The 23408-nt window shown below is 58.5% G+C and overlaps 1 protein-coding gene across 5 annotated transcripts; it reads left to right on the forward strand.

Annotated features, from left to right (window-relative positions):
* The first annotated feature begins 1402 nt into the window (after positions 1-1402).
* On the forward strand, positions 1403-23359 carry DGKK (diacylglycerol kinase kappa). 5 transcript variants are annotated; one of them, XM_063170191.1, is made up of 30 exons: positions 1403-1509; positions 2482-2726; positions 12697-12807; positions 12923-13003; positions 13231-13335; positions 13544-13676; positions 13863-13969; positions 14392-14517; positions 14666-14768; positions 16233-16395; positions 16492-16600; positions 16767-16906; positions 17041-17122; positions 17582-17673; positions 17936-18035; positions 18282-18522; positions 18746-18844; positions 18955-19054; positions 19461-19568; positions 20021-20117; positions 20196-20303; positions 20443-20556; positions 20689-20823; positions 20909-21075; positions 21189-21306; positions 21394-21480; positions 21573-21689; positions 21769-21871; positions 22388-22518; positions 22910-23359. In XM_063170191.1, the coding sequence occupies exons 2-30, from the start codon at positions 2529-2531 to the stop codon at positions 22982-22984; spliced, it is 3450 nt and encodes a 1149-aa protein (XP_063026261.1). In that variant the 5' UTR covers positions 1403-1509; positions 2482-2528; the 3' UTR covers positions 22985-23359. The 5 variants fall into 5 exon arrangements, with proteins under 5 accessions (XP_063026261.1, XP_063026264.1, XP_063026266.1 ...); XM_063170194.1 differs by having other exon boundaries at positions 22391-22518; XM_063170196.1 differs by having other exon boundaries at positions 21588-21689.
* Positions 23360-23408: the final 49 nt, after the last annotated feature.

Raw genomic sequence — 23408 nt, forward strand, 5'->3', positions numbered from 1 at the left:
GGTTAGGGTTAGGGTTAGGGTTAGGGTTAGGGTTAGGGTTAGGGTTAGGGTTAGGGTTAGGGTTAGGGCAGGAACATCTTCCAGGGATGTCGGGTTGCTCCAAGCCCTATCCACCCTGTCTCTGAACACTTCTAGAGATTGGCCAGCCACAGCTTCTCTGTGCAGCCTGTGCCAGTGCCTCACCACCCCCATGATAAATTATTTCCTCTTTCTGTGTAATCCAAACACACCATAAGTCACTTTATAACTGATGCCCCTTGTCCTGTCTCTACATGCCCTGTGAAAAACTCTCCTTTTGGAACCTCCTTGATATACTGAAATGCTGCTTTAAGGTCTTACTGGAGCCTTGTCTTCTAAAGGATGAACAACCCCATATCTCACAGTCTGTTTCCACAGCAGATTGTTTTCAGCCCTCAGAGCATCTCTGTGGTGTTCTCTTGACCCCCTCTAACAGCAGCACATCCTCCTTGTGCCGGAGACCCCTGATCTGGAGCCAGCACTCTTGGGCATGTCACCAGAGGACAGCAGAGCAGATGGGGAGAAGCTCCCTCCCTCATCGTGCTGCCCACCCTGCTGGAGATGCACTCAGGACATGGCCAGCCCTCTGCGCTGCCAGCACATTTGTGTGTGCGTGGAAGTGTGTGGCAGCATCTGTGTATGTGCTCGGCCGTGCCTCCATGTAACGCCATATGCCCATATGGTTGCATGGCAATGGTGCACACACTCACCTGTGCGTGGGGTGTGCGTGTGGGTATGTGCACAAAAATGTACGTGGCCACAGGGTGAATGCTCACCTGTGCCAGCCGTGTGCCTGCCCTTGTCCATGTGGGGAATGCACAAATATGTGCACAGTGGTAGTGCACGTGCTCGCCCATGCCCACAAAAATCTATGTGCAGGCACGGGGTGCATGTGCTTTCCCGTGCCCGGGGCGCGCAGGCCTGTGTGGTCTGTGACTGCTTGTGCATATGCCTGTGTGGAGGTACACACGCATGTGCGGCTGTGATGCCTATGCATGTGCTGGCCCTGCCCACCTGGGTGGCGCATACACAGGTGCACTGCAGTGGTGCATGTGCTCTCCCGGGCCCATGCATGTATCCATGCGAGGGGAGCATCCGTTTGTGCACGGTGCAAGCCGTGTCTGCCCGTGCGTGTGCGAGCCTGTGCACACGTATGTGCGTGAGCACACCCACCCGGTGTGTCCGCCGCGCCTCCGTGGGCGGGCAGCGCACACGTGCGTGCACGTGCTCTCCCGTGCCCGCGCGGGTGCCGCACACGGATGCGCGCGGGGGCGCGCGGGTGCCCGCTGTGCCCGCATGCTCGGGGCCGTGCGTGGGCCGCCCGCGCCGCGCAGCAGCGCCCGCCGTGCCGAGCAGGCCGGGGCTTGCGGCAGGGGCAGGGCCGGGGCCGCTTGCGGAGGCACGTCCTGGCGGGGCCGGGGGGCCTGCGGACGGCGGGCCGGAGAAGGAGCGACCTTGCACCAGCGGCGGCGGCGGCTCGGGTCGTGCAAGGTGTGTGCGGGGCGGGGGGCGCTCCGCCTTCTCCGTCCCGGGCGTGCTGCGGGATGCTCGGCGGGGATCCGGCACCCGGCAGCCCCGGGGCTGGAGGAGGCAATGCACCCGGGGGCGGGGGGGGGGGGGGGGCGCGGGCCGCAGCGCTGCCCTCGCTCCCTCCCTCTCCCCGCAACGCTTGTTGCTGCGCCGAGAGACGGCACCGCGGTTGCCGGCAGCCGCGGGGAAGGGGGAGGGCGCGGCGGAGCCGGCCCGTGGTAGGTGCATGGGGCCCGGCACGGCGCCGTGGGGTGGCCCCTGCCACCCCCAACCCGGCCACGGCAGCCCTGCTGTCGTCCAGGCTCGCTTGTCGGGGTAGGTGCCTCCACCAGTCCCTCCTCAGCCTTCGGGGCCGGCAGGGATGCCATGGGGACGGCTTCCCCCGCATGCGGGAGCCCCGCGCTCCCCCATCCATCCCAGCCCAGCCGCAGGCACCTGCTCGGGGCTCGCGAGCCACGGGCGCAGGAGGTTCACCCATCCCTTTCCAGCTGCCGGAGCCAGACGGATGGCGGGGTCCGGCTGCTGCTTTTCATGGAGATCCCTGCGCTGTCCCCGGCCACGCAGCGCAGCCCAGCACCTCGGGGGTGGGCAACAAGGAGAAATAGCACAGGCTGTGGGAATGGCTTCCACCCCTCTATGCACCAATGTACCAATGCCCGAGCATGGGGCAACCACAGTCTCCTGTGCCCAAGTCAGGGACAACGTTGGGATGCCAGGTAGGCTGAGGAATAGTTGGGACAGTGAAAAAAAAGGCAAGGAAGGAAAACTTTGCCTGCAAGGATGCCACCCTGAGTGACATTTCTGGGCAAGGATGCACCATCTCTCTTGATTTCCAGGGCTGCACCTCCCAGCTATCAGAGCCTTACAGGATGAGGGGGCATGCATGTCTCTTCAGGGCTTTTCCTCCATTCCTGTGTGTCCTTGTCCTCTCAGGGCTGTCATCAGGGGCTGCAGAGCTCTGAGCCAAGCCAGATTGGAAGATGGCTGAGAAGCTGGTGCCTGGGGACCTGTTCTCGAGGAAGACCCGGGAATCAGTGTCATCTCTGGACTTGGACAAGCTGACACCCATCTCACCCGAGGCTGGTGGTGAGGAGTCATCCGACAGCGAGGGCGAGCAGGAGGACAGTTCTCACAAGCTCATCCGGAAGGTTTCCACCTCGGGGCAGATGAGAAGCAAGGTCAGGGGTGGGGGATGCCGGTGGTGAGGGGCTGGCTGGGTGTGGGGTCACTGCTGAGGACAAGGCAGGGGAGTTTATCAGGGTGTAAATGGGTACAGGTTCTTGCTGCTGGCAGGCTTGACCCAGCCACAGCTGGGAGGATGTTGGCCCCCTGTGTCCTGTGGGAGGGCACATAGAAACATGCAAACCTCACAGTGGTAGTGTCAGCATTGGTCCCATGGGGCTGTGAAGCACGGATTTCATCCCACTATTCAGGGACAGGGTCTCTCCCATACCCAGAGAGCCCCTACCACATTGCCTTCATGCTGCATTTGTATCCCCTGGGTTCCCCTTACCTGTCCCTGGAAGAAGAGGACTCTTTTTAGGATGTTCCATGGATACTCTGGGACTGAGATTTAGGGTCATGACAGTTTTGTAGGCTCCTCGGATCCCACACCCTGCTGCAGGCATTGTGTGTGTAGGGCTTGGTGGGTGGCAAAATGGAACCATGCATCTTTCCTAGTGCCCTAGATCAATTTGGCTGTGCCAGCTCCCCTGCAGGTGCCATTCCCACAGATCTAGTCCCCAGTGGTGGTTTGCTGGACAGATGGGAGCACCTTTGAGATCAGACGTGACACTCGTATTTCCCAGCCATTAGCATGACAGCAGCTGGAGTATGTGTGCGTGTGTATCACAGTTTGCTCAGAAAAAGCTATTTTGATAGCTTACAAAATTTGCAAGATTACCCCTACAAAATACTGGGTGTGGTGCCTTTAGCCAGACAGGAGTGCGTGGTCAGAGGTCCCAGGTCAGGACAGTGAAATGCAATGCTGGCAGAAATAACCTGGGCCGAATGGCCAGGTAGGATGTGAGGAGAGAAGGAGGTTTGGGGGGACATTTTGGGGAGGGAGGATGCAGACACAGTGCTTGGAGGATGCTCTGGATGACATGCTGATCCTTTGCATCCACCTTTCAGCTGTGGGAAGGAGGTGGTGGAATGAGTCAAGGCAGTGCCTGAAGTGTTGGGCGGCACACGGGGGCTGCTAGAAATCCCCCTACAGCCAGCTTCCCGTGCCAGCCTCTCCTCAGTGGTGGCTGTGCTGCTCCGACACGGGGGAGAGCTCTGAAAACACAGCATAGGAACGTAGTTGTGGAAAAGAGGGCTATTACTGGACTCTGGTGTTGGGTGCTGAGGGCATGAAGGAAGGGGAATGAGGCAGTGTGGGTCTGGTGGCAGCTGTGGGGATGCTTGGAGCTGGGGCAGGCTCCCCTCCTGCTGTCCCTGTCTTGGCTGTTGTGCCAAGCCTGGTGCACTGGCATGAGGTGGGGCAGAGGTTACCTGCTCAAGGGTATGGAAATTGCATGCTCCCAACCTAGCACTGTGGGGTTTTTCCACTTGGCAGTAGAGACTTCTGGGGCATGGGGCACTGAAGGGGCTCTTATTGAGTCCCTCTGGCTGCTCAAGGAACATACCTCAATTTTCCCTTCTTTGAAGCGGGCTGGCATCAACTCTGCCCTCTCCAAGTTGGATGCCAAGTGGGTGAAGAGGGCTATGCTGGTGCAGGGTGTTGGGGAGGAGGCACAGTGGGAAGCCAGGCCAGTGTGCAGGATCATGGGGATGCTTAGTTCTGTGTAGGAGCCCTCAGCACCCTTCTGGAAGGGTGCTGGAGTTTGCCATGAAGCACTTGCCATGCTGTGGGGCACAGGGACATCACAGGGAGCCATCAGTGCCAGGAAGTCTGAGGGGAAGGGGCAGATGGCTGGGCTATGCCCATGTCCTACAGCAGCAGCACAGGAACACGAGCATGCTCTGAGCCACAGCCCAATCGCCAGAGCCCCCCATACCACAAGCAGGTTCTGGCCTCGCTGCTGACAGGCTGCACGTGGGGAGAGGCTGTCTCCCTGCCTGCGGTGGTTGCTGCCCATATCCTGCTTGGCATCAGCAATTAGCCATGCAGGAGGTCATGCTGTGCAGCGTGTCAGGGGAGGCAGGTGGCATGATGGATGAGCAGGTGGAAATGACATGTCTGGGTTAACAGCCCATGGAGCTAGGGGAGAGAGTGAGAGCTGGCAGGGCTGGAGCTGAAGGGGCCTGAGAGTGAGCTGTGTATGCCTCCCCTGCCACTTCTGTGTTTTCAGTGTTGCGGTTCAGTGTTTTTCCCGAGGATGCCTTTGCCCTGGTCCAGATGGGCAGGACTGCACTTGCCAGCCTGGCATCTGGTTGGATGGACTCCATCCTTTCCTACGGAAATGAGGATTTTTGGATGACATTGTGCAGTATCCGTGGATCTCTGGGCTTATATGAGTCCAAACCCGGCTCACTCAGGACCCAAGCCCACACGGAACCGCACGAACGAGATAAGAGACGAGAAGCGCTCCCTGCCACGTGGGTCAAAGTGTCCAATTTGTTAGTGTGGGACAGATCACCTCTGGTGTCGGCGACCACCCAGGCAGCAAAGAGAGCGTGGCTCACCTGCAGTGGGGTTTTGTGCCCCAGGTGGTGCGGGCGGGGAAAGAGAACCACGGTCAATGGGAGCGACATCCGGGAGGGGTGAGGGGAGGGACCATCCGTGGGACAGACCGCAGGCATACAGAACCAGGGGGTTATGTGAGGGGAACTCATGTGAAAGGGGGAACATGCCATTCACGTGACCCAAAAACATTTTTCCCCAACACCCAGTGTAACTAAATTCCTATTTAGTGCAATACAACAACATTGCTGCTGCCACCCAGGTCAGGCTTACAGCCCTGACACGGCACATGTGCTGCCTGTCACTCCAGCCACGGCCACAGGGTGTGTGCCATGGCAGGCACCTTCCTGAGTGACACCCCTGTCTTGACATCCTGGGCACCCAGGTGGGGCTGGGGCAGGGAGAGGGAATCATTGCCTGCACCCCAGGGACAGGTACCTAAAGAACACAGTTTATAAGGGAGAGTTCAGTGCCAGAGTGGCAGCTCCTGAGACAGCAGGTGGTGGGGTGTCAGGGCTCACTGTCATATTTTGGGTCAAATGGGGTGGGTGGGGTGCTTGAGAGGGTCTATAGGAGCCTGCCATGTTGCGGGGCTGGGAAAGGTCAGGACCCCCACCCCATCCACACTGACTGGGGAGGCCTTGGTCTCTGGTGATGGAAGCAGGCAGCTTCTCCCACTCCAGGGTGGTGTCCAGCCCCTGGGACAGGAATAGGTGAGGATCATTTTGGGATCTGTTGAATCCTTCTGATTGCTGCTCCCCAGTTCCAGTGCTTCTGCACTCTGAAAGCTCATCCCTTCGTCAAGCCTCCACATCAATCACATCCCCCCCACTCCACACCTCCAGGCTGGAACTGTGCACACCCTGTGGGGTGCTTTGTGCCAGCATTGCTGTGGGGGCGGCGAGGTCGTTGTGCTCAGTGACAAAAACAACTGCCAGATGCAGGTGTCCCTACTGGAGTGAAAGGCTCCAGGATGGATGGAGTCTTGCTGACATTCTCCCCCCACCCCCACAATCCTCCTCAATGCATCTGGGGGCTGCCAGTTGCCTGTACCAGGTTTTAGGAGTGCAAGTGCAGAGTGGGAGGGGGATGTGATGCTGTTTCCCAGCACTGGTCCCCTTAGGGCTGGGCTTGTAGAGGAGGTGAAGGGAAGAGAGGGCCTGGTTCTGGGGCTCACCAACGCATTTGAGTTGATAGGGGTGGTGGGTCACATCCTGCTCACGTGTCTGGGGCATTCATTCCCCGGCCCTGCCTCAGCACAGGCTCTCCCAGCAGCTGCCTCCCAGTGAGGAGGCAGAGAGTGACCCAGCAGTGCTGTTTGGCTCAGCAAGTGACAGGTCCTGGGGTGATTGCACCCAAGCTGGGAGGTAGGGGCATCAAGGGGAACACAGTGGGGTGCATGCCAGGGATCCAGGGTTGCCCGTGGCATGGGAACAATGTTCATGGCCGTGGTGAGCAGGGGTAACCATGGCTTGTCTGCTGTTTGGAAAGGGGAATCCTGTTCCTGAATTCCTGATCTTGAGGTACATCACAGCTCTTTGGTGGGGCTGAGGGACCCACCAGAATCCTCCCATGGGGCTCAGGGAGGTCAGTGGGGTTATTGGTACCCCTGTCCTTGCTGCAGGTATTGAGCATCCTGCAGGCTCAGAGTGCCCCAGGAATGAGGCAAGCTGTACCTATGCATAGTGGGGTGTTGGGCTGCTGTAGGGAGCCTGGTGAGGCAGTGCTATAGAGCCAGGCTGTGGGGAATGTTGCCCACTGAGTGCTAAATCCTGGCCAAAAGATGAAGAAAGAAGGTAGAGCTGGCTGGGGCCAGGCCTGGAAACCTTTCTTCTGCAGCAGGAGGATGGACCACAGCTCCTGGGCAGTGCACCCTCTAGACTTGACGCTGGTGGGACACTAGAACATCTCTCATACAGAGAGAGCCTGGGAGAGCTGGGACTGTTCAGCCCGGAGGGGAGACTGTAACCACGGAGTCCCTGGTTTTTGAAAGGCAGGGTGCAGCAAAGGGGGAACCAGGCTCTTCTCAATGGTGTCTGCCAATGGAGAGAAATGAAAAAATAGGAAATTGCACCTCAACACAAGAAAACACTGTCTGAGACCAGAGAGGCTGGGCTTGCTGTCATTAATCAGGGCTCACCAAGCTGGTGCCTGGGGTGTGAAGATAGCCCCACTGTCACTAGCCGGATGTTTGTGAGGTTACTCAAGCACTCTGCCCTCTCCATGCTAACTTTTTCTGTTATGTGAATGTCGTTCTTGTCCATCAGCTCTTTCCCACTCCTGCTGGGCAGAGTGGGAGGGCTGTTCCCACCAGCATTGGGGCACAAGGTGTGGGGGTGAACTAGTAAAGGTTGGCCTGATGCAGGATGCTTGCACGCATGATGCTTGGGGACCGATGTGGCTGTAGATAGGGAAGGATGACCTCATTTCTAAAAAGCAGCTGCTGGATAATGTGCTCTAGGGGGGTCGCCTTTCTTCTAGGGGCTCCTTTCCTCATTCCTCTCCTCCTGTTAATTGTCCGCTGCCTTTTAATGGTCTTATGGGCACAATGTGAGGGCGTGTCAGGACTGGTGCTAGAATCTCCTTTTAAGCATCCACCCAGCACAGGGAAGGGATATTGTGGTTGGTCCTACAGTGGCAGAAAGCTCCATCCTCTGGGAGAAGCTGAACTTGTGGGGCCATAGCACCTGTCAGGCACCGAGCCCCTTGACTGCCCAGTGCCGGAAGAGCTCTGCTGTGTCACAAAGCTTGATAAGGTTTCCGACTGACTCCCGCCTGTGGGGTGCCTAGCAGCTGGTGGAAGCCCTGCAGCTGGGCTGTTTGAAGTCTGCCAGCTTTGCTCTGCTGTCCTGGTGCCTGCTGGCTCAGCTGGGGGATGAGCTCTTATGCAACTGGACCCCAGCTTGTGCCCAGTGGGCTGCTGCACTTGGAGCAGGAGGGTGGCTGCCTGGAATGATGCTGGTGCAATGCAGGTCGGTGTGTTGACAAGTTATCCTCTTTTCCCTCTTCTCCTATTGGGTGAGGCATCGTGTGGTCACAGGGACAAGTATGTCCCTTCAGGAGTGGTGTAGGGTGGCCAGCTGTGTGGGCAGATAGTGTGGTGCTCAGGAGCCACATGTATGGCATTCCTGGGTAACAACCATCCTGGCTCTTCTCCAGGCACCGCTTCGCTGTCCAAGCCGATCCCAGCAGGAAAACCCTCCTGCCCCAGCTGTGGTCCGACCTGGATTCACAATGGGCTCTTGCCAGGAATGGTGGTGACAGAGCTGGGAGAGGGGGGTAACGGAACAAAGCAGCATCCTGGGGCTCTGCTTTAGGGCTGAAGCAAGGGCTGGCATTTCGGGTTGTAACCTGACCTGGAAGAATCCCTGGACTGCTGTTCAAACCCCCTGCTTGTGCTGAGCACACAGGCAGCCTGTGGCATGATGGCCTCTGGAAACCTGCCCAGTCCTGGCACAGCACGTGGCTGGCCATCCTCCCAGGGCCATTTTTACCTGTGTCCTCTCTGAGGCTCTGCTGCCACTTCAGCTGCATCTGACCTGGAGGTGGTAGTTTGTCTGCAGACACTGTATGGTTTAATTCTCACCTTTCCCTTCCTGCCCTGTGCCTCTGGGATTCCCCCGGTGCTGGTGCTGAGCCCCCTGGGCTGGAGAGAGCAGGGAGGGACCTCGGGATGGGGCAGTGGAGTGCTGGGACAGAGCCCGACAGGGGAGCTGGCCTCTGGCTGCTGCTGGGCAGGTTATATGTGGCTCTGGGTGTGCCGCCTTGGTTGCTGAGGTGAGACCAGCTCCGGCTTTGCTGAGGCTCCCTGCAGTGCTGCCTGGGGCTTTCCAGAAAGAAAAGCTGTGGGTGGGGTGAGTGGAGTGGCTTGGGTTGGTTTTAGGGTGTGGGTGGCACACTGTGCTTTACAGCTGTGCAATGACTAGTGCAGAGCTCCCAGCCCAGTGAGCCAGTGCTCCCATTGTCCCCAAAACTCTCCAGGAAGAAGAGGCAGTCCCTGTGCTACAGGTGCTCAACTCCAGCTCTTTTGAGCTCTAGGGTACCTAATAGCCACTTACTATACAATTGTGGTGACCCTGGTGCTCTGGACAGGGCTTTGGGGAGTTGGCACAGCAGGGGTGATGCCACCCTGGCATGGCCTGTCTGCCCTTGCCATTGTCACCCCTTTCCTGTTTGCAAAGAGGAAACCCTGGGCTCACCCAGCAATGCTGTGCAGCATACATTCCCACTGTGTGGCTGGGCCTGCAGCTGGCACTGGCCATCAGGTGCCTCTCAGGTGTCCTTCTGTTGTTCATTGCAAAAGCAGGGGTCCAAAACCGTGGAGCCGCTTGGGAGCTGCTCCCTGCCCCAACAGCTGGAGCAGGTCTCATCTGGCTGAGACCCATGGTCAAAAAATGAATTAGGTGGGTGGCTTACCACAGTGAGATCCCAAAACAGCCCTCCGTCACCCCAGACTTGTGTGCCTGCCCAGGCAGCGTGGGACAGCTGGACTCCAGGGCTTATTTTGGAAAGGGGACCTGCCTTATTTTCCCCTGGGAGGGGTTGTCTGGCCCCGTGTGGGCACCAATGGAACCTGTACCACGTGGCATCACACACCAGGGATGATGGAGCCTGGATGAGCAGCTGCTTACCTGAGGAGTTGTGCAGCAAAATGCTGCACATGGCAACACAGAGGGCTTGGGCTTTGATGCCCAAAGCAGCCTGAAAGGGTGGCTGTGGGGAGAGGTGCCCCCTGAGCTTCTCTGCGCCAATTTTGCTGCCCTGTGTTGGTTTGGCTAGGGATTAGTCTGCACTGGTGGAAAACTGAGGCACAGTCTCCCCAGCCGGGGTATTGGAAGTATTGTGGTGAAGGTGGGAGAGCTATCACGGGTGTGGTGGTGAAGGTGGGCGAGTCAGGGCAGCTGCATTCTGTCCCTGGGACGGCCAGGACTGTGACATCTTGGGGCTGGGTGATGACTTTTTGCCACTGTCAGGAGCTGCTGCTGCTGCTGGGGGTGTTTCGGCTCTGACCCTCCTTCGCAGGAGTGGGTGCTGAAATAAACAGGGCCAGGAGACTTCTTCTCCTGTGTAATGCCTTTATTAAAAAGTGATCAGCTCAGGATTGGGCGGCTCGACGGGTCTGCAGCGTCCGTCGTCTCCCAGGGCGACTCAGAGGAGGAGGATATGCGCAGCTTTGTCCACCAGGGGCACAGCTGGGGATCAGATCCTCTTGGGAGCCTTTTTGGGTCTCCTGATCCCATAAGATGGTGTCAGATGTTGCCCCTCCCACTCAGTCGGCCTGGTCTCAGCTCCGGGGTCAACTCCCATGGTCAGGGCGAGAGGGTCCGAAGGTGTTCCGCGTCTCTGCAGGCTCAGCACTCGGTTCCTCACGTCCAGACATCACTCTAGTCTCTCAACTCTTAGGTGGCTCGTTGTTTTTGGGGTTTCTCCATGAGTTTGGAGATGGGGGTCTCACAAAGCATTCTGGTCTTGCGAGTCACTTTGCATAACCCCCCCCACCTTCTCAGGTGTCTTCACTATTCTGGGAAAGGTACAACTTAGCTTCGGGCAAGGTCCCCACCCAGGAGAAGAGCCATTACCTCGCCCCAGCCAGGGCTTTTACTAATACAAAAACAACCATTAACGACAACGACCCGTGATTACAATAACAAAACACACAGAACTTGGGCAGGGCCAGTGGTCTGGCTGCCTTTTTGAAACTTTTTCTCATAAAAAAATATTAACCGAGTTTTTGTTCATAACAGGTGCCACCCTCCTAGGCAGCCCGTCCTTGCTGTGTCCTACCCCCAACGTGGCCCTGGAGCCAGGCAGAGTGCCCATGCCCAGCTGGCCTCAGCCCCGGCTGTGATAGCCCTGAGGCGCCAGCATGGACCCGCCCCTTCTTCCTTCTCATTGTCATCCTTTTCTTCCAATGGCCTCCCCGCCCTTCACCGTCACAGCTCCTGACACCACTGCTCGCTGTCACACACTGCCTGTCCTGTGCAACAACAGCGGTGACTGCAGCAAACATGGAACCTGTGCCTGATGAGGGCAGCCAGGTGTGGTGGATGTGGCGCTGGATCCCCCCGGGCTATGGCAGGACCCTGGCTTGTCCCCTGGTGTGGGACAAGGACTGCTGGGTGCATGATTTGTGTGCGGGTCTGAGGTCACAGCTGGACCCCCCTGGAGGGATCCCTGTGTGCTCTCACAGCTGAGAGGCCAGGACAAGGACTCAGTGGGGTGCTGGCACCGGGACCGCGGGGCTCTTTGAGCCTGCACTGACATTCCGAGGCACCACGGTGATTGATTGACCGCAGCCAAACTCTGCAGCAGTCTTGGGGAGTGATAAAGGCTTAGAACATCCCTCTTCAAACTCCAAGCTGGAAGAGAGCAGGGAACAATGTGGTGGGTGCCCCAGGGAGGTTCAGGAGGGTTATGCATTTGGATAGTTGAAGCTCAGGGAGCACCCCAGGTGGGGTTTTAGCTTCTTTGTGAAGGCTTCTGCTATTCCTGGTGGTTTGGCCATCTGGTTCAGACCCATGGGGCAGTAGATTAAGGCTGAGACCTGGGGCTGGTGTGTTTGCAGGCTGATGGGTGCCTGGCTGCCACCTTTTGCAGCACATGGGTTGGCACAGGAGTGCAGAGCCCCGCCATGCTTCCCTTGCTGTGCCCTCATGCCCAGTGCTAATTTGCTGTTAAATGTGGCTTGTCATCATGTGCCTGGATTGGATACAACCACTGTGGCAGCTAATTGCAGAGAAGCAGCTGAACAGAGCTGCCGGTGGTGTTTAAAGAAGATACAATCATAGATGAGGCAGTGCCAGAGCATCTCTGCCACCTCTTTCAGGCTCATAGCCATGTTGCAAACACTAATTAATTGAGTCTTGTAAACACCACTGCAAGAAGGGTAAATATTGGCAGGTGCTCTGTTTCGGGGGGGGCAGAGAACAGGCAGCCAGGTTGCAGCGATGCACTGGGCTGTAGGGGATGCTCTGCCTGCTGCAGGCTACCCTCAACCCCAGGTTGTCCTCTCCAGGGGCTGTGGGGGCAAGACAGAGCTGGCTGCGCTCCGGCTCTGCTCCAGCTCTGCTCTCCAAACCGGCTGGGGCCGCAGTGCCCAGGTAATGCCACTTTGAGGATGCAGTTGCTATCTCTGGGGCACTAGTCTCCTCTTAAAGGAAGCTCTGCTGGCTCCAGTTCTGCCCTTGGCTTCTAGGGAGCTGCAGCAGGGTGAGGATCTCCAGGCACTACCCTGGGGATGGAGAGGAAGAATCAACAGGGGAGCCTCTGCACTGCTGGAGACCTGCATCTTCTAGTCCTGCCATGCCCAGCAGCCTCCTTCCAGATCACACAGGCAGTGCCCAGTGCCCAGGCGATGGTAGGCAGGGAACATAATTTGCCCTGCTACATGCAGCAGAGAGTGAGCCCCAGAATGTCCAATCTGTGCTCCTGGGGACCCGGGGACTGGTGTCACAGGGGAAAATGGTGGCTTTGGTGATCCTGGGGGGCTACAGGAGCTCAGGACACTGTGGTCTCTGCAGAAGAGCGTAAAGGAGGGGCTGTTGCTGAAGCAGACGAGCTCCTTCCAGAGGTGGAAGAGACGATACTTCAAGCTGCGAGGCAGGACACTTTATTATGCTAAGGATGCCAAGGTAGGCTGGAGGGTGCTTCCAACATGCCCAGTTTGGGGGGGACCCGAGCCTGCCAGCCCAGGAGGGGACAGAGATCCCTGCCTGGTGGACTGGGGCTCTGGTTCCTCCCTCGCAGTCCCTGATCTTTGATGAGGTGGACCTGTCTGATGCCAGTGTGGCCGAGACCAGCACCAAGAACATCAACAACAGTTTCACGGTGAGGGAGGTGTGGGGCTACCAACTGCACCCTGTGGAGACCTTGGAACCGTGTGGGGAGGCACTACAGATCTCCCTCATCCCCCTAGAGCCACGGAGCACTCCATGGCATGGCCTCCTGCTGCTTGAGGCGGCACTGGTGTGCCAGAGATTGCTGGGGTCTGTGCTGGGTTCTGGCTGGCCTGGCAGTGGCCTTGCCAGAGAACGTGGGGATGGTGGCTGTTGCAGGTGATCACGCCTTTCAGGAAGCTCATTTTATGTGCGGAGAACCGGAAGGAGATGGAGGACTGGATCACGGCCCTGAAATCTGTCCAGAAGTGGGAGATCCATGAGGTGATGTGGGCAGGGTGCTGAATGGATCTGTATTTCTGTGTGGAGTGTGTTTCCCTCTGTGTGCCTTTGATTGCCAGAAAAGAGCTGTTGGCCTTGCCATAGCCCCACAAGGAGGACAGGAGTTGGGCTGGGGGGACTCAGGAGGCCGGGAGAGAGGGAGTGCCGGCTGAGGGTTCCAGGCACTGATGGGGCAGGGCTGTGTCTCCAGGCCACACAGTTCAACATGGAGCACTTCTCGGGCATGCACAACTGGTACGCCTGCTCTCACGCCCGCCCCACCTTCTGCAACGTGTGCCGTGAAGCTCTTCCAGGGGTCACCTCCCATGGCCTCTCCTGCGAAGGTCAGTGCTGGCATCCTGCTGGGACGTGGGCAGGGGTTGGCATCAGGGCAGGGCAGCCTCTCAAGGCTGGGTCAGAGCAGGAGTGGTGCAGGGTGATGCCCACTGCCCAGATGCAGAGAGGTTTGGGACCAGGGATGTGCATGCTGTGGGGACCTTCCCTGCTCCTCACTGCTCCTCCCCATGCAGTCTGCAAGTTCAAGGCACATAAGCGCTGTGCAGTGAGAGCCACAAACAACTGCAAGTGGACGACTCTGGCCTCCATCGGCATTGAAATCATCGAGGATGAGGACGGGGTAAGCAGGGGAGTCCCTGTCAGGCATCCTGGCAGGACAGATCCTCCATCAGAACTAGCCTTGCTGTGCCCAAATCAGGAAGCAGGAAGAAACTGTAGCTGTCCCCTGCACTGTACGGCCTCTGGGCTTGGCTCTGCAGGGGCGTAGCTTGGGGACACCTCCTCTGGAACCCTGTATCAGGATCCCTTTTTGCTGTCCAAGTGGGGTCACCTCCAGACATTTTCTGGGGATACGTCTGCCCTGCCTAACATGCTGATGGCTTCAAGCAGCCAGGTGGGCAGGGATGAGAGGACATGGGAGGGGTCCCAGACCCAGCTTGCCCTGCTAAATGGCACTACCTCCATGGTGCTTGTGGAAAGAGGTGGCCTATGATCTTTCCCTGAAGTGTGAAGGATGCTATTGGTAGCTGCTTTTCTCTGCAGGTGGCCATGCCCCATCAGTGGCTGGAGGGGAACTTGCCTGTCAGTGCACGCTGTGCTGTCTGTGACCGCACCTGTGGCAGTGTCCGGAGACTGCAGGACTGGCGCTGTCTCTGGTGCAAGGCCATTGTAAGGATATACCCACACACCCTGTCCCCACCCCTCTCCCAGCACAGACAGCACTGCCCCTCCTGTGTGCGTCTCTGGGAAAGCCGATGCTGAGACTTTGGTGCTGCGTCCCCCTGCTCTGCTGATACAGGCATTCCTGCCTTCCCAGGTTCACAGTGCCTGCAAGGAGCTCCTTGGCAAGAGGTGCCCCCTGGGCCAGTACAAAGTGTCCATCATCCCGCCAACTGCCTTGAACAGCATCGATTCTGATGGTGAGTTGGGGAGGGCACAGGGCTGCTCTGGTGGGGGGGACAGGCTGTTTGGGATAGGGCTCTGTGCTCTCTGAGGTCTTCTGGAGGCTTTGACTTGTTGCACTGTGCCTGTTTTGTGGGGCAGCAGGAACACTACCTTCAGTAGGCTCCAGAGTCAACGCCCTTCCCTTAGTTGAAGGCTGTTTGTTGCCTTGCACTCTGTTTCAGGGCTTGGTGGTGTTCTGTGGGCTCTGGGGTGGCATTTCTTGCCTGCATGTGGCTTTAGCTGCTCCTGCCAGGTCACCACTTGCAGTGGCTGAGGACATGGTGCCTCTGTGCTGGGATCAGCAGTGCCGACCCTGTACCCCTGAGGTGGGCTGTCCTCTGTTGCACCTCAATGGTTCAGCATCTCTCAAGGCAGGATAAAGCTCTTGCTTGGGTTATTTCTCAGTGTCTGAAGCTCAGCTGTTTTTTGGCAGTGCAGAGCACAGCTTTGCCCTGGCACGGGACACTGCAGGGAGAAGCCATTTGGAGTGTGGGGGGACCGCCCCAGCTGTCTCCTTCTCTTGAGGGGCCCAGCTGGCCTCCGCTGAGTAAAATCTGTTCTTCTCCTCCGGATATTTCTTTCTTCATTCTTTACTGCTTTTCACCACTCAGCTCAGCCGGTGGCTCATTTGCCTTGTTACTAATTGGGATGCTGTCAGGGTAACCATCACGCGGCTGCTCCTCAGCTCCAGAGCCTCGGCTGCTGGTGGCTGATCCCTGGCAGCATCTCTGCCCTGTCCCTCTCCAGCAGCACAGCCATCCGTGGCTGTGGCTGTTGCCCACCCGACTGGGAACAGCTTAGCAAGGCCTCAGTCCCCCCTTGCCCTGCCATGCTGTCCTGCTGCAGCATATGAGTGCTGCTGGCAGCAAGCTTTTCCGCTGCAGCCCACGCTCTGACTCAGCAGCTCTCAGTGCTTTGTGTTCTGCTGCGCTCAGCTGGGCTGGGAGTGGAGATGGAGCAACGGCCAGGCAGGAAGGGGGGGGCTGTGGGGATGTTACCCCCATGCTCCTGCTGTGGTGGGGGTGCTCCTGGTGGCAGCCCATGGGGCTCTAAGGGCAATAGCTGTGGGGCTGGTGCCAGTGGCATGATGGCTGATATGGTCCCTGCTGCAGCATTGCTTGGTCTGCCAAGGGAAGAAGCCTGCAGACACCAGCCAGGGAACTGGGATAGCCAAGATGTGCCTGAGGCAGGTGCGGGCTCTGGGCCAGCTGTCAATTCTGCTCTGCCTTGGGCACATTTCTTTCCCCATCTCATTTCTTTAAAAGCATAGTGCTTCCTCTTGCCTCTGCCCCTCACCTTCCCCCGGGCATCCCCATCCCTGCCCCTCCTGCCCCAGCACCCCACAGATTGGGCTTGGCACAGATGGAGTGTTCATACTCTGCTCTCCTGAAGTGTGTGTGGGCAGTGAGAGCTGGGGCTCGTGTTTGGGCTTACTGCAGGTTTCTGGAAAGCCACGTGCCCCTCGACCTGCTCCAGCCCTCTCCTGGCCTTTGTCAACTCCAAGAGTGGGGACAACCAAGGTGTCAAGTTTCTGCGCAAGTTCAAGCAGTTCCTCAACCCAGCCCAAGTCTTTGACCTCATGAATGGGGGCCCACACCTGGGGTAAGCACCAGCCTGAGCACCCTGGAATTGCCTTGCTGGGATCCCAGTGGGCACCTGGCACAGCACCTATTCCCTCTCTCCTTGCTCGCCACCCAGGCTGCGCCTCTTCCAGAAGTTCTCCACCTTCAGAATCCTGGTGTGTGGTGGGGATGGCAGTGTGGGTTGGGTGCTCTCTGAGATCGATGCCCTTGGCCTCCACAAGCAGGTGAGTTGCGAGTGCCTGGCATTACTAGTGCAGGTTGGCACCATCCCCAGCACTGGGACACTGTGTTCCCCAGGTGCTGCCAAGCAATGGGCACAGCAGAGTTGGGGGTGTCACAGGTGCCCCTGGGGGCTGCTCTGAGCCCCCCCACTCTGCCTCTCTCCTGCAGTGTCAGCTGGGTGTCCTGCCGCTGGGGACTGGTAATGACCTTGCACGGGTCCTGGGTTGGGGCAGCCTATGTGACGATGACACTCAGCTGCTGCAGATCCTGGAGAAGCTGGAAAGGGCCACCACCAAGATGCTGGACCGGTGAGCAGGGCACGGAATACATGCCTCTTTGTCCCTCCTACCCTGGCATCTCTTGGGAAGCCTGTTCCAGTTCCTTGCCTGTCCTGTGCTAGGGGGCCAGGAGATGACAAGCAGCCATGGTCTCTGTTTGGCAGGTGGAGTGTGCTTACCTATGAGGCCCCCAAGCAGTCCCCCTCAGCACTGAAGGAGGAGGAAAATGGGGACTCCGATATCCAGGTGGGAACTGTTGGCATTTGGGGGCTTGAGATGGGGAGGGCAGGCTGGAGGGCAGGTTCCTGTTCAACCCAATTCGGGGACACAGGGAGGCATGGCACAGGAAGAGGGGGGTCCCTGGGAACTGGGGCTCTGAGGGGGCTGGAGTTGGCTGCATGCAGTGAAATGAGCCTGGCAGGTCTCAGCCTGGCATATGCAGTTGGGAGCAGGCAGAAGGCGAGGTAGAGCTAGCCTGCCTCTGGACAGCTGCTTTGGACTCTTCTGTGTGCTCCTGTTCAGCCCCTTGCCCCAGTTTCCCTCCTGATGTGACTGACCTTGCCTCTGCCCAGCAGCAGTGGTGGGGAGTGGGCTGAATAAGGGCTGATCATCCCCAGTTCAAGGCTGGCTGGGCAAAGCTCCATCCCTGAGCGGGGCACACGGCAAGGTGGCAGGTGTCCAGCTGTCTCCACCTGTGTCCCCCAGGTCCAGATCTCCCATTACGCGGACTCTGTTGCCTTCCACCTGGCCAAGATCCTGGAGTCAGACAAGCACTCAGTGGTGATCTCCTCTGCAAAGTAAGGAGGGGGCTGTTGATGGGGGTGCCAGGAGCCCCTTTTGCTGGGCTGGGCCCTGTCCTCAGGACCACTGCACCCCCCTCGGCCAGGCTGTCTCAACTGGCCTCCAGCAGCTGCCGGCTGTGCTGGTGCCTGGCAGATAATGCTGGCTGTGCTGGCCTTCTGGAGCAGCAGGTGTTACCCCAGCAGGCGCCCTGGCTGGCATCTGTGCCTCACTGGCCATGCTGTGCCCCTCTTGACCTCCAGCCACTTCCCTTGGCAGGTTCCTCTGTGGCACTGTCAATGACTTTGTGACTGAAGTTGGGCGGGCTTACAAGAGGGCGACGGAGAACAAGCAGGAGGCTGAGCTGATGGCACGGAAGGTGTGTTGCAGGGGAGCTGGAGGGTTGGGTCAAGCTGGTGGCACAGCCTGTGAACAGGGGATGGGCTGCTCCGCAGCCTATGCCCTCGTTGAGCATGTATTGGGGTGTGCCATGCTTGGGGTGCCCAGGCATGGGGTGTCCAGGTGCTTGGGGGTATCCAGGCACTCATAGTGCCCAGGGAAGCACCCAGCACTGGTGGGGGGCAGCAGCTTGTGGCAGGTACTGAGTGGGGTGAGTGTCCCACAGTGCGCCATGCTGAATGAAAAGCTGGACTCACTGGTGCGGGAGCTGAATGAGGAAGCTCAGGCCATCATGGTCCCTGAAGAAATGGCACAGGCCACCCACGCTGATGTCAAGGACCAGGAGAAAGCTGGCAGCTTCAATCCCAACCCCCAGCCTCGCATCTTCAAATCCAAGGAGCAGCTCATGCTGCGGGCAAACAGCCTGAAGAAAGCCCTGCGGCAAATCATTGAGCAGACAGAGAGAGGTGAGGGAGTGGTGGGACCTGGCAGCTTCCCTGCTGCTGCAGCAACCTGGCAGGGTCTGTGAAGCCACACTGGGTTGGTGCTGGACCCATGTCTTTGTTCTCCCCTGGGATCCTTGGGATGGCAGCAGTGGCCCCACCCTGGGCCCTTCGAGCCCACAGGCCTGACACGAGGAGGGGCTACAGGGCTGCACAGACTCCCTGTCATGCCCCTCTTTGTATCCAGCTGTGGATGAGCAGAACAAGCAGACCCAAGCCTACCAGGGCAGTGTGGGCCCCAGCAAGGACAGCTCGGAGGAGTTCAACAAGGAGGAGGAGAAGCTCAGTAAGATCCCAGCAGGGCATGTGGCATTTTGTGGGGGCATGGGGGTGAGCTGTGGGATGGGCTCAGGGTGAGAACCCATGTGGCAGCTACCTCCCTGTCACCCTGGCCAGGCTCCCGGCGGGTGACGGTGACCTCTGCATCTTCCTCCATCGTCCTGGAGCGGCCAGACACCTTTGGCAGCTTGCAGTTCCCTGAAGACCCCAGCACCCTGTGAGTCAGGTGTTCTGCCTGCCCCGGAGACCCTGGCCCACTCTTGCTGCCCAGGAGCAGAGCTGGTACCATGCTGCCCCTTTGAGGAGGCTGCTGCTCACCGGTGTGGCATCCCTGGTACCAGGCCCTCCTTGGCCAAGCAGTGCCCATGCTGGGGGATCCTGCCTGTGGATGGTGTGGGATCTCTGGCTGATGCTTTGAGCTTGGTGTTCCCACCTGCAGGCAGGTCCTGGCTGTGCCATGGTGACTGAGGGAAACTAGCAGCCATCCCTGCTAGTTTTGTTCAGGCTTCCCAGTGCCAGCCGCTCTGCTCCAGTGGGTGTTACAGCACATCCTCTGGTGCCAGCCCAGAGTCACCCAGATGTGTGGCTGCTGCTCAACCTGCTTTCCCTCTTGCTGATTTCAGACACTTCTTGGAGAAATGTGTCATGAATAACTACTTTGGCATTGGCCTGGATGCAAAGATCTCCCTGGAGTTCAACAACAAACGTGATGAGCACCCCAAGAAGTGCAGGTTGGCTGGAACCCCTAGATTTCCCCCAGGAAAAAACATGTACCCCTGGCTTTCCAGTGCCATCAAGTTGCTGGGAGCCATGGGGGTGACTCAGGCCTACTGTGTTGGAGATCCTTCCTGCAGCAGATTTTGTACCTGCATCCATTGCTGGGATGAGCACCCCTTGGTGGCAGGCTGCAAACACCTCAGAAAGGGTGAAGACCTGAGGACTCGGTGGGATTTACTTGCTCTGCAGCTGGAGAGAGGGACATTGCCATGCTGGCGTGGAAGGGTCGAAATCTGGGTGCAACATGCTGCACCTTTGGCTTTTCTGGGAGGTAGCAAGAATTGAGGAAACTAAGGTGGGGCCAGCCATCCGGGACTGTTCAGCACAGTGCCCCAGGAAGGGTGTGGAGCTTGTGACAGGCAGTGGGGAGCCCACAGCCCCTCATCTGTTCCACTTTGCCCCACAGCAGCCGCACCAAGAACATGATGTGGTATGGGGTGCTGGGCACGAAGGAGCTCCTGCAGCGCACCTACAAGAACCTGGAGCAGCGGGTACAGCTGGAGGTAAAGGGCTGGGAGAGCAGGGAAGGGGTGGGAGGGGCAGCATTACAGCAGATCCCCAGGCTTAGCCCTCTCTTGCAGTGTGACGGGGTGCCTATCTCACTGCCCAGCCTGCAGGGCATTGCGGTCCTCAACATCCCCAGCTATGCTGGGGGCATCAACTTCTGGGGAGGCACCAAGGAGGATAATGTGAGTGTTAGTACCATGAGATGAGTTGGGTGGCGTGATGTCCTTTCCCCAGTCCTAAGATACCCCAGGGCTAGGGTGTCCCTGCCTTGGGCACACATGGGGGAAAATGGATGTCTTCATGTGTAGTGATCCTCTACAGAACTTTGGGGCTCCATCCTTTGATGACAAGAAGCTGGAGGTGGTGGCAGTCTTTGGCAGCATCCAGATGGCCGTGTCACGGGTCATCAACCTCCAGCACCATCGCATTGCACAGGTAGTGGTGAGGTACCCTGCAGGACCACAACTAATGCCTGAACACCTTTGGGGCAGCAGTGGAGCCTGAAGCAGTGTGGCTCTGCTCAGCCTGGCAGCTATTGATGCCACCCCTGGGCTGTGTGCCCCACAGTGCCGCGTGGTGAAGATCACCATCCGGGGCGACGAGGGCGTACCTGTGCAGGTGGATGGAGAGGCCTGGATCCAGCCACCTGGCATCATCAAAATCCAGCACAAGAACAGAGCCCAGATGCTGACAAGGGACCGGGTGAGATTGAGGAGCTCAGCAAAACCATGCTAAGGGACATGGGGAGGTATGACAGTCTCAGAGGGGCCATGTCTGTCCCCTGCAGGCATTTGAAAGCACCCTCAAGTCTTGGGAGGACAAGCAGAAAGGGGAGAGCTACCGAGCAGCCACACGGCCACGGCTCAGCTCCCAGCAGTCCATGGAGTACCTGACCGAGGAGGAGAGCAGCCTCTTGCAGCAGGTCTCACGGGTTGCTGAGACCCTGATTGCCAGGTCAGACTGTGGGAAGGGGAATATAGTGGGCACAGGGAGGAGGGAACTGTGCTGTGGCCATGCTGTGCCCAGCCCAGGGAAGCCCTGGCAGCTCCAGCCCCTGTCACCCACAGGATCCATGAGGCAGCCAAGGCTCACAAAGCCATGGAGCAGGAGCTGGCGCATGCAGTCAATGCCAGCTCCCTGGCACTGAGTGAAGCCCTCTCCCACAAAGCTGCTGGCACTTCAGAGGTGAGTGGGGAGTGGGAGTGTAAGGCAGCCTTTACCCAGGCCCCATGGGGCCCTGCTGCTCAAGGGGTTACCCCCTCTGTGCCCCAGTTTCTCAGCAGGAATATGGCTGTGGAGATGGTGCTGAGCATCAAAGAGCTGTGGGCTGAGACCAGGGCATTCCTGGATGGGAAGGCGGTGAGTGAGGGACTGGAGAGCACCCAAAGCCCCTCAAGGCTGCTACCTCTGGGGGTGGCAGCAGGGTTGGGTATGGGCCCTGTCCCCCACAGCTGGACTCACCGCAGGAGGAGGAGGCCCTTCAGGGCCCTCTGAGTGTGCTGGGCCAGGAGCTGCAGCGGCTGCTGGATATCCACTGGCTGGGCCCTATTGCCCACCCTGCCGAGGAGGTGGGTGCACAGGGACCGGGGTCTGGCACAGCCCAGCCTCAGGGAGCTGTAGCATCCCACCAAGCCTGGCTTCTCACAGGAAGGTGCCAGCAAGGGAAGCTTTAAGCTTCGCCTCAACATCCCCAAGCCCAGGAAGGAGAAGGACAAGCTGCAGAAGCAGAAAGCCAACAGTGCACTCCCAGGTAAAGTGAGCAGTGTGCCAGGGAGAGACAGGTGGTGCAGTCCATGCTAGAAAGGAGCCCCCTGTGCTGTCCTATCCCTCAATCTCCTATTCTGGGAATGCTGGAGAAGAATCCTCAGGAAAGGGGAACGGGGCTGCTTGGGAGTGGCACCCTTGTCACCAAGAGCCCCTTAAAGCTTTTTCTGATTATCAGACATGCAGAGCACCCCAACCCCATAATTGCTTGGCTAAGGGGAGAAGGGGGCTCTGGTACAGCTCAGACCTTTGGGTAAGTCCCTTGTCCACAGCTGGGGCTCTGGTTGCGGGGGAGCAGCTCAGGTGCTCCATAAGTAAGCCAAGGAGAGGAGAGACCTCTGCAGCCCGAGCAGGCTGTGGCCTCTGGCCCTGCTGGAGTCAGGGGTGGGAGGGGGTGTGCTGTCTGCTGACCACAGGCTGCCATCACTGCTGCCTGCGCTGCTGTGTCCCACTGCCTCCACAGGCCCCAGCAGCCCACCACTGTGGTTTTCCTCCCTGCTAGCAGACAAGTGGGGCTCCGAGGAGGTGGCAGCTTGGCTGGAAACGCTTGGTTTAGGGGAATACAGAGACATTTTTGTTCGGCATGACATCCAGGGCTCAGAGTTGATTCTGCTGGAGAGGAGAGACCTTAAGGTACAACCCCCTTGTGCCTCCTGAGGGACTCCCAGCCCTGGGGAGCATGGTGTCCTCCATCCCTCCTCTCCCTATCCTTCCTGGTGGCAGGTTGGCCCTGCATCTGGTCTGCAGAGTTGAGCTTGTGCAGCTTCTGCACAGGGGAGGGAAGCAGGGGAGGAGGGTGGCCTTGGTCCTCCCGCTGTATCAGCAGCACCCGACCCTCAGCTGCATTCAGGCATGGGGATGTGCTTTCAAGAGGACAGTGGGCTTCAAGCAAGCACTATGCTCTAGCAAGGGAGAGCATGGGGAGCTGGACTGTGCCTCATCCTCCACCCTGTGGCTTGTCTACCAGCAAGGGCCAAGAGCTGCCCCCTGCAAATGCATCACCTCCTCTTTCTCTTTCCTGCAGGACCTGGGGATCACCAAAGTGGGCCATATGAAGAGGATCCTTCAGGCCATTAAGGAACTCAGCAACCTGCCTTAGGCTGACAGCAGGGCAGCAGCCCAGTCCAGGTGCTGGGTGGGTGCTGCCCCCAGGGAACAGGGGTTGGGTAGGGGAACAGGTCCCTGCCCTTGCCCCATATGTATGGAGCCTCCCCGCTTGCCTCGCTTTACCACTCTGTCCCGAGTGACCCTGGAGCCACTGCTTCTCCCCCAGCCTGTGGGGCTGGAGACACTGAAGCAGAGGTCTACCCTGATAGGTGTGTGGTCTGACCACCTGTCCCGCCCCATCAGGGTCAGATGGTCACCTGGGGCCACCCTCTGTGTGCTCAAGCTGGAGCCAAAGCAAAGTTTCCCCTTCCCCATGTGGGTATTTATGCTGTGTAAATATTTGGAGAGAAGATACTGATTGCTGCTGCTTGCATAGTGTCATTACTAAGGGGAAGGTGGGGAGGAGGGAATTGAGA

This window comes from Melospiza melodia, chromosome 16 (assembly GCF_035770615.1).
Source record: "Melospiza melodia melodia isolate bMelMel2 chromosome 16, bMelMel2.pri, whole genome shotgun sequence".
NCBI lineage: Eukaryota > Metazoa > Chordata > Aves > Passeriformes > Passerellidae > Melospiza > Melospiza melodia.

Bases quoted from the DNA above. Each gene is read 5' to 3' on its own strand.
- DGKK (XM_063170191.1), top strand. From the start codon at position 2,529: ATGGCTGAGAAGCTGGTGCCTGGGGACCTGTTCTCGAGGAAGACCCGG. The intron at 18,845-18,954 runs GTAAGATCCCAG...CACCCTGGCCAG, and splicing joins CAAGGAGGAGGAGAAGCTCA to GCTCCCGGCGGGTGACGGTG. The intron at 21,076-21,188 runs GTCAGACTGTGG...TGTCACCCACAG, and splicing joins GCTGAGACCCTGATTGCCAG to GATCCATGAGGCAGCCAAGG.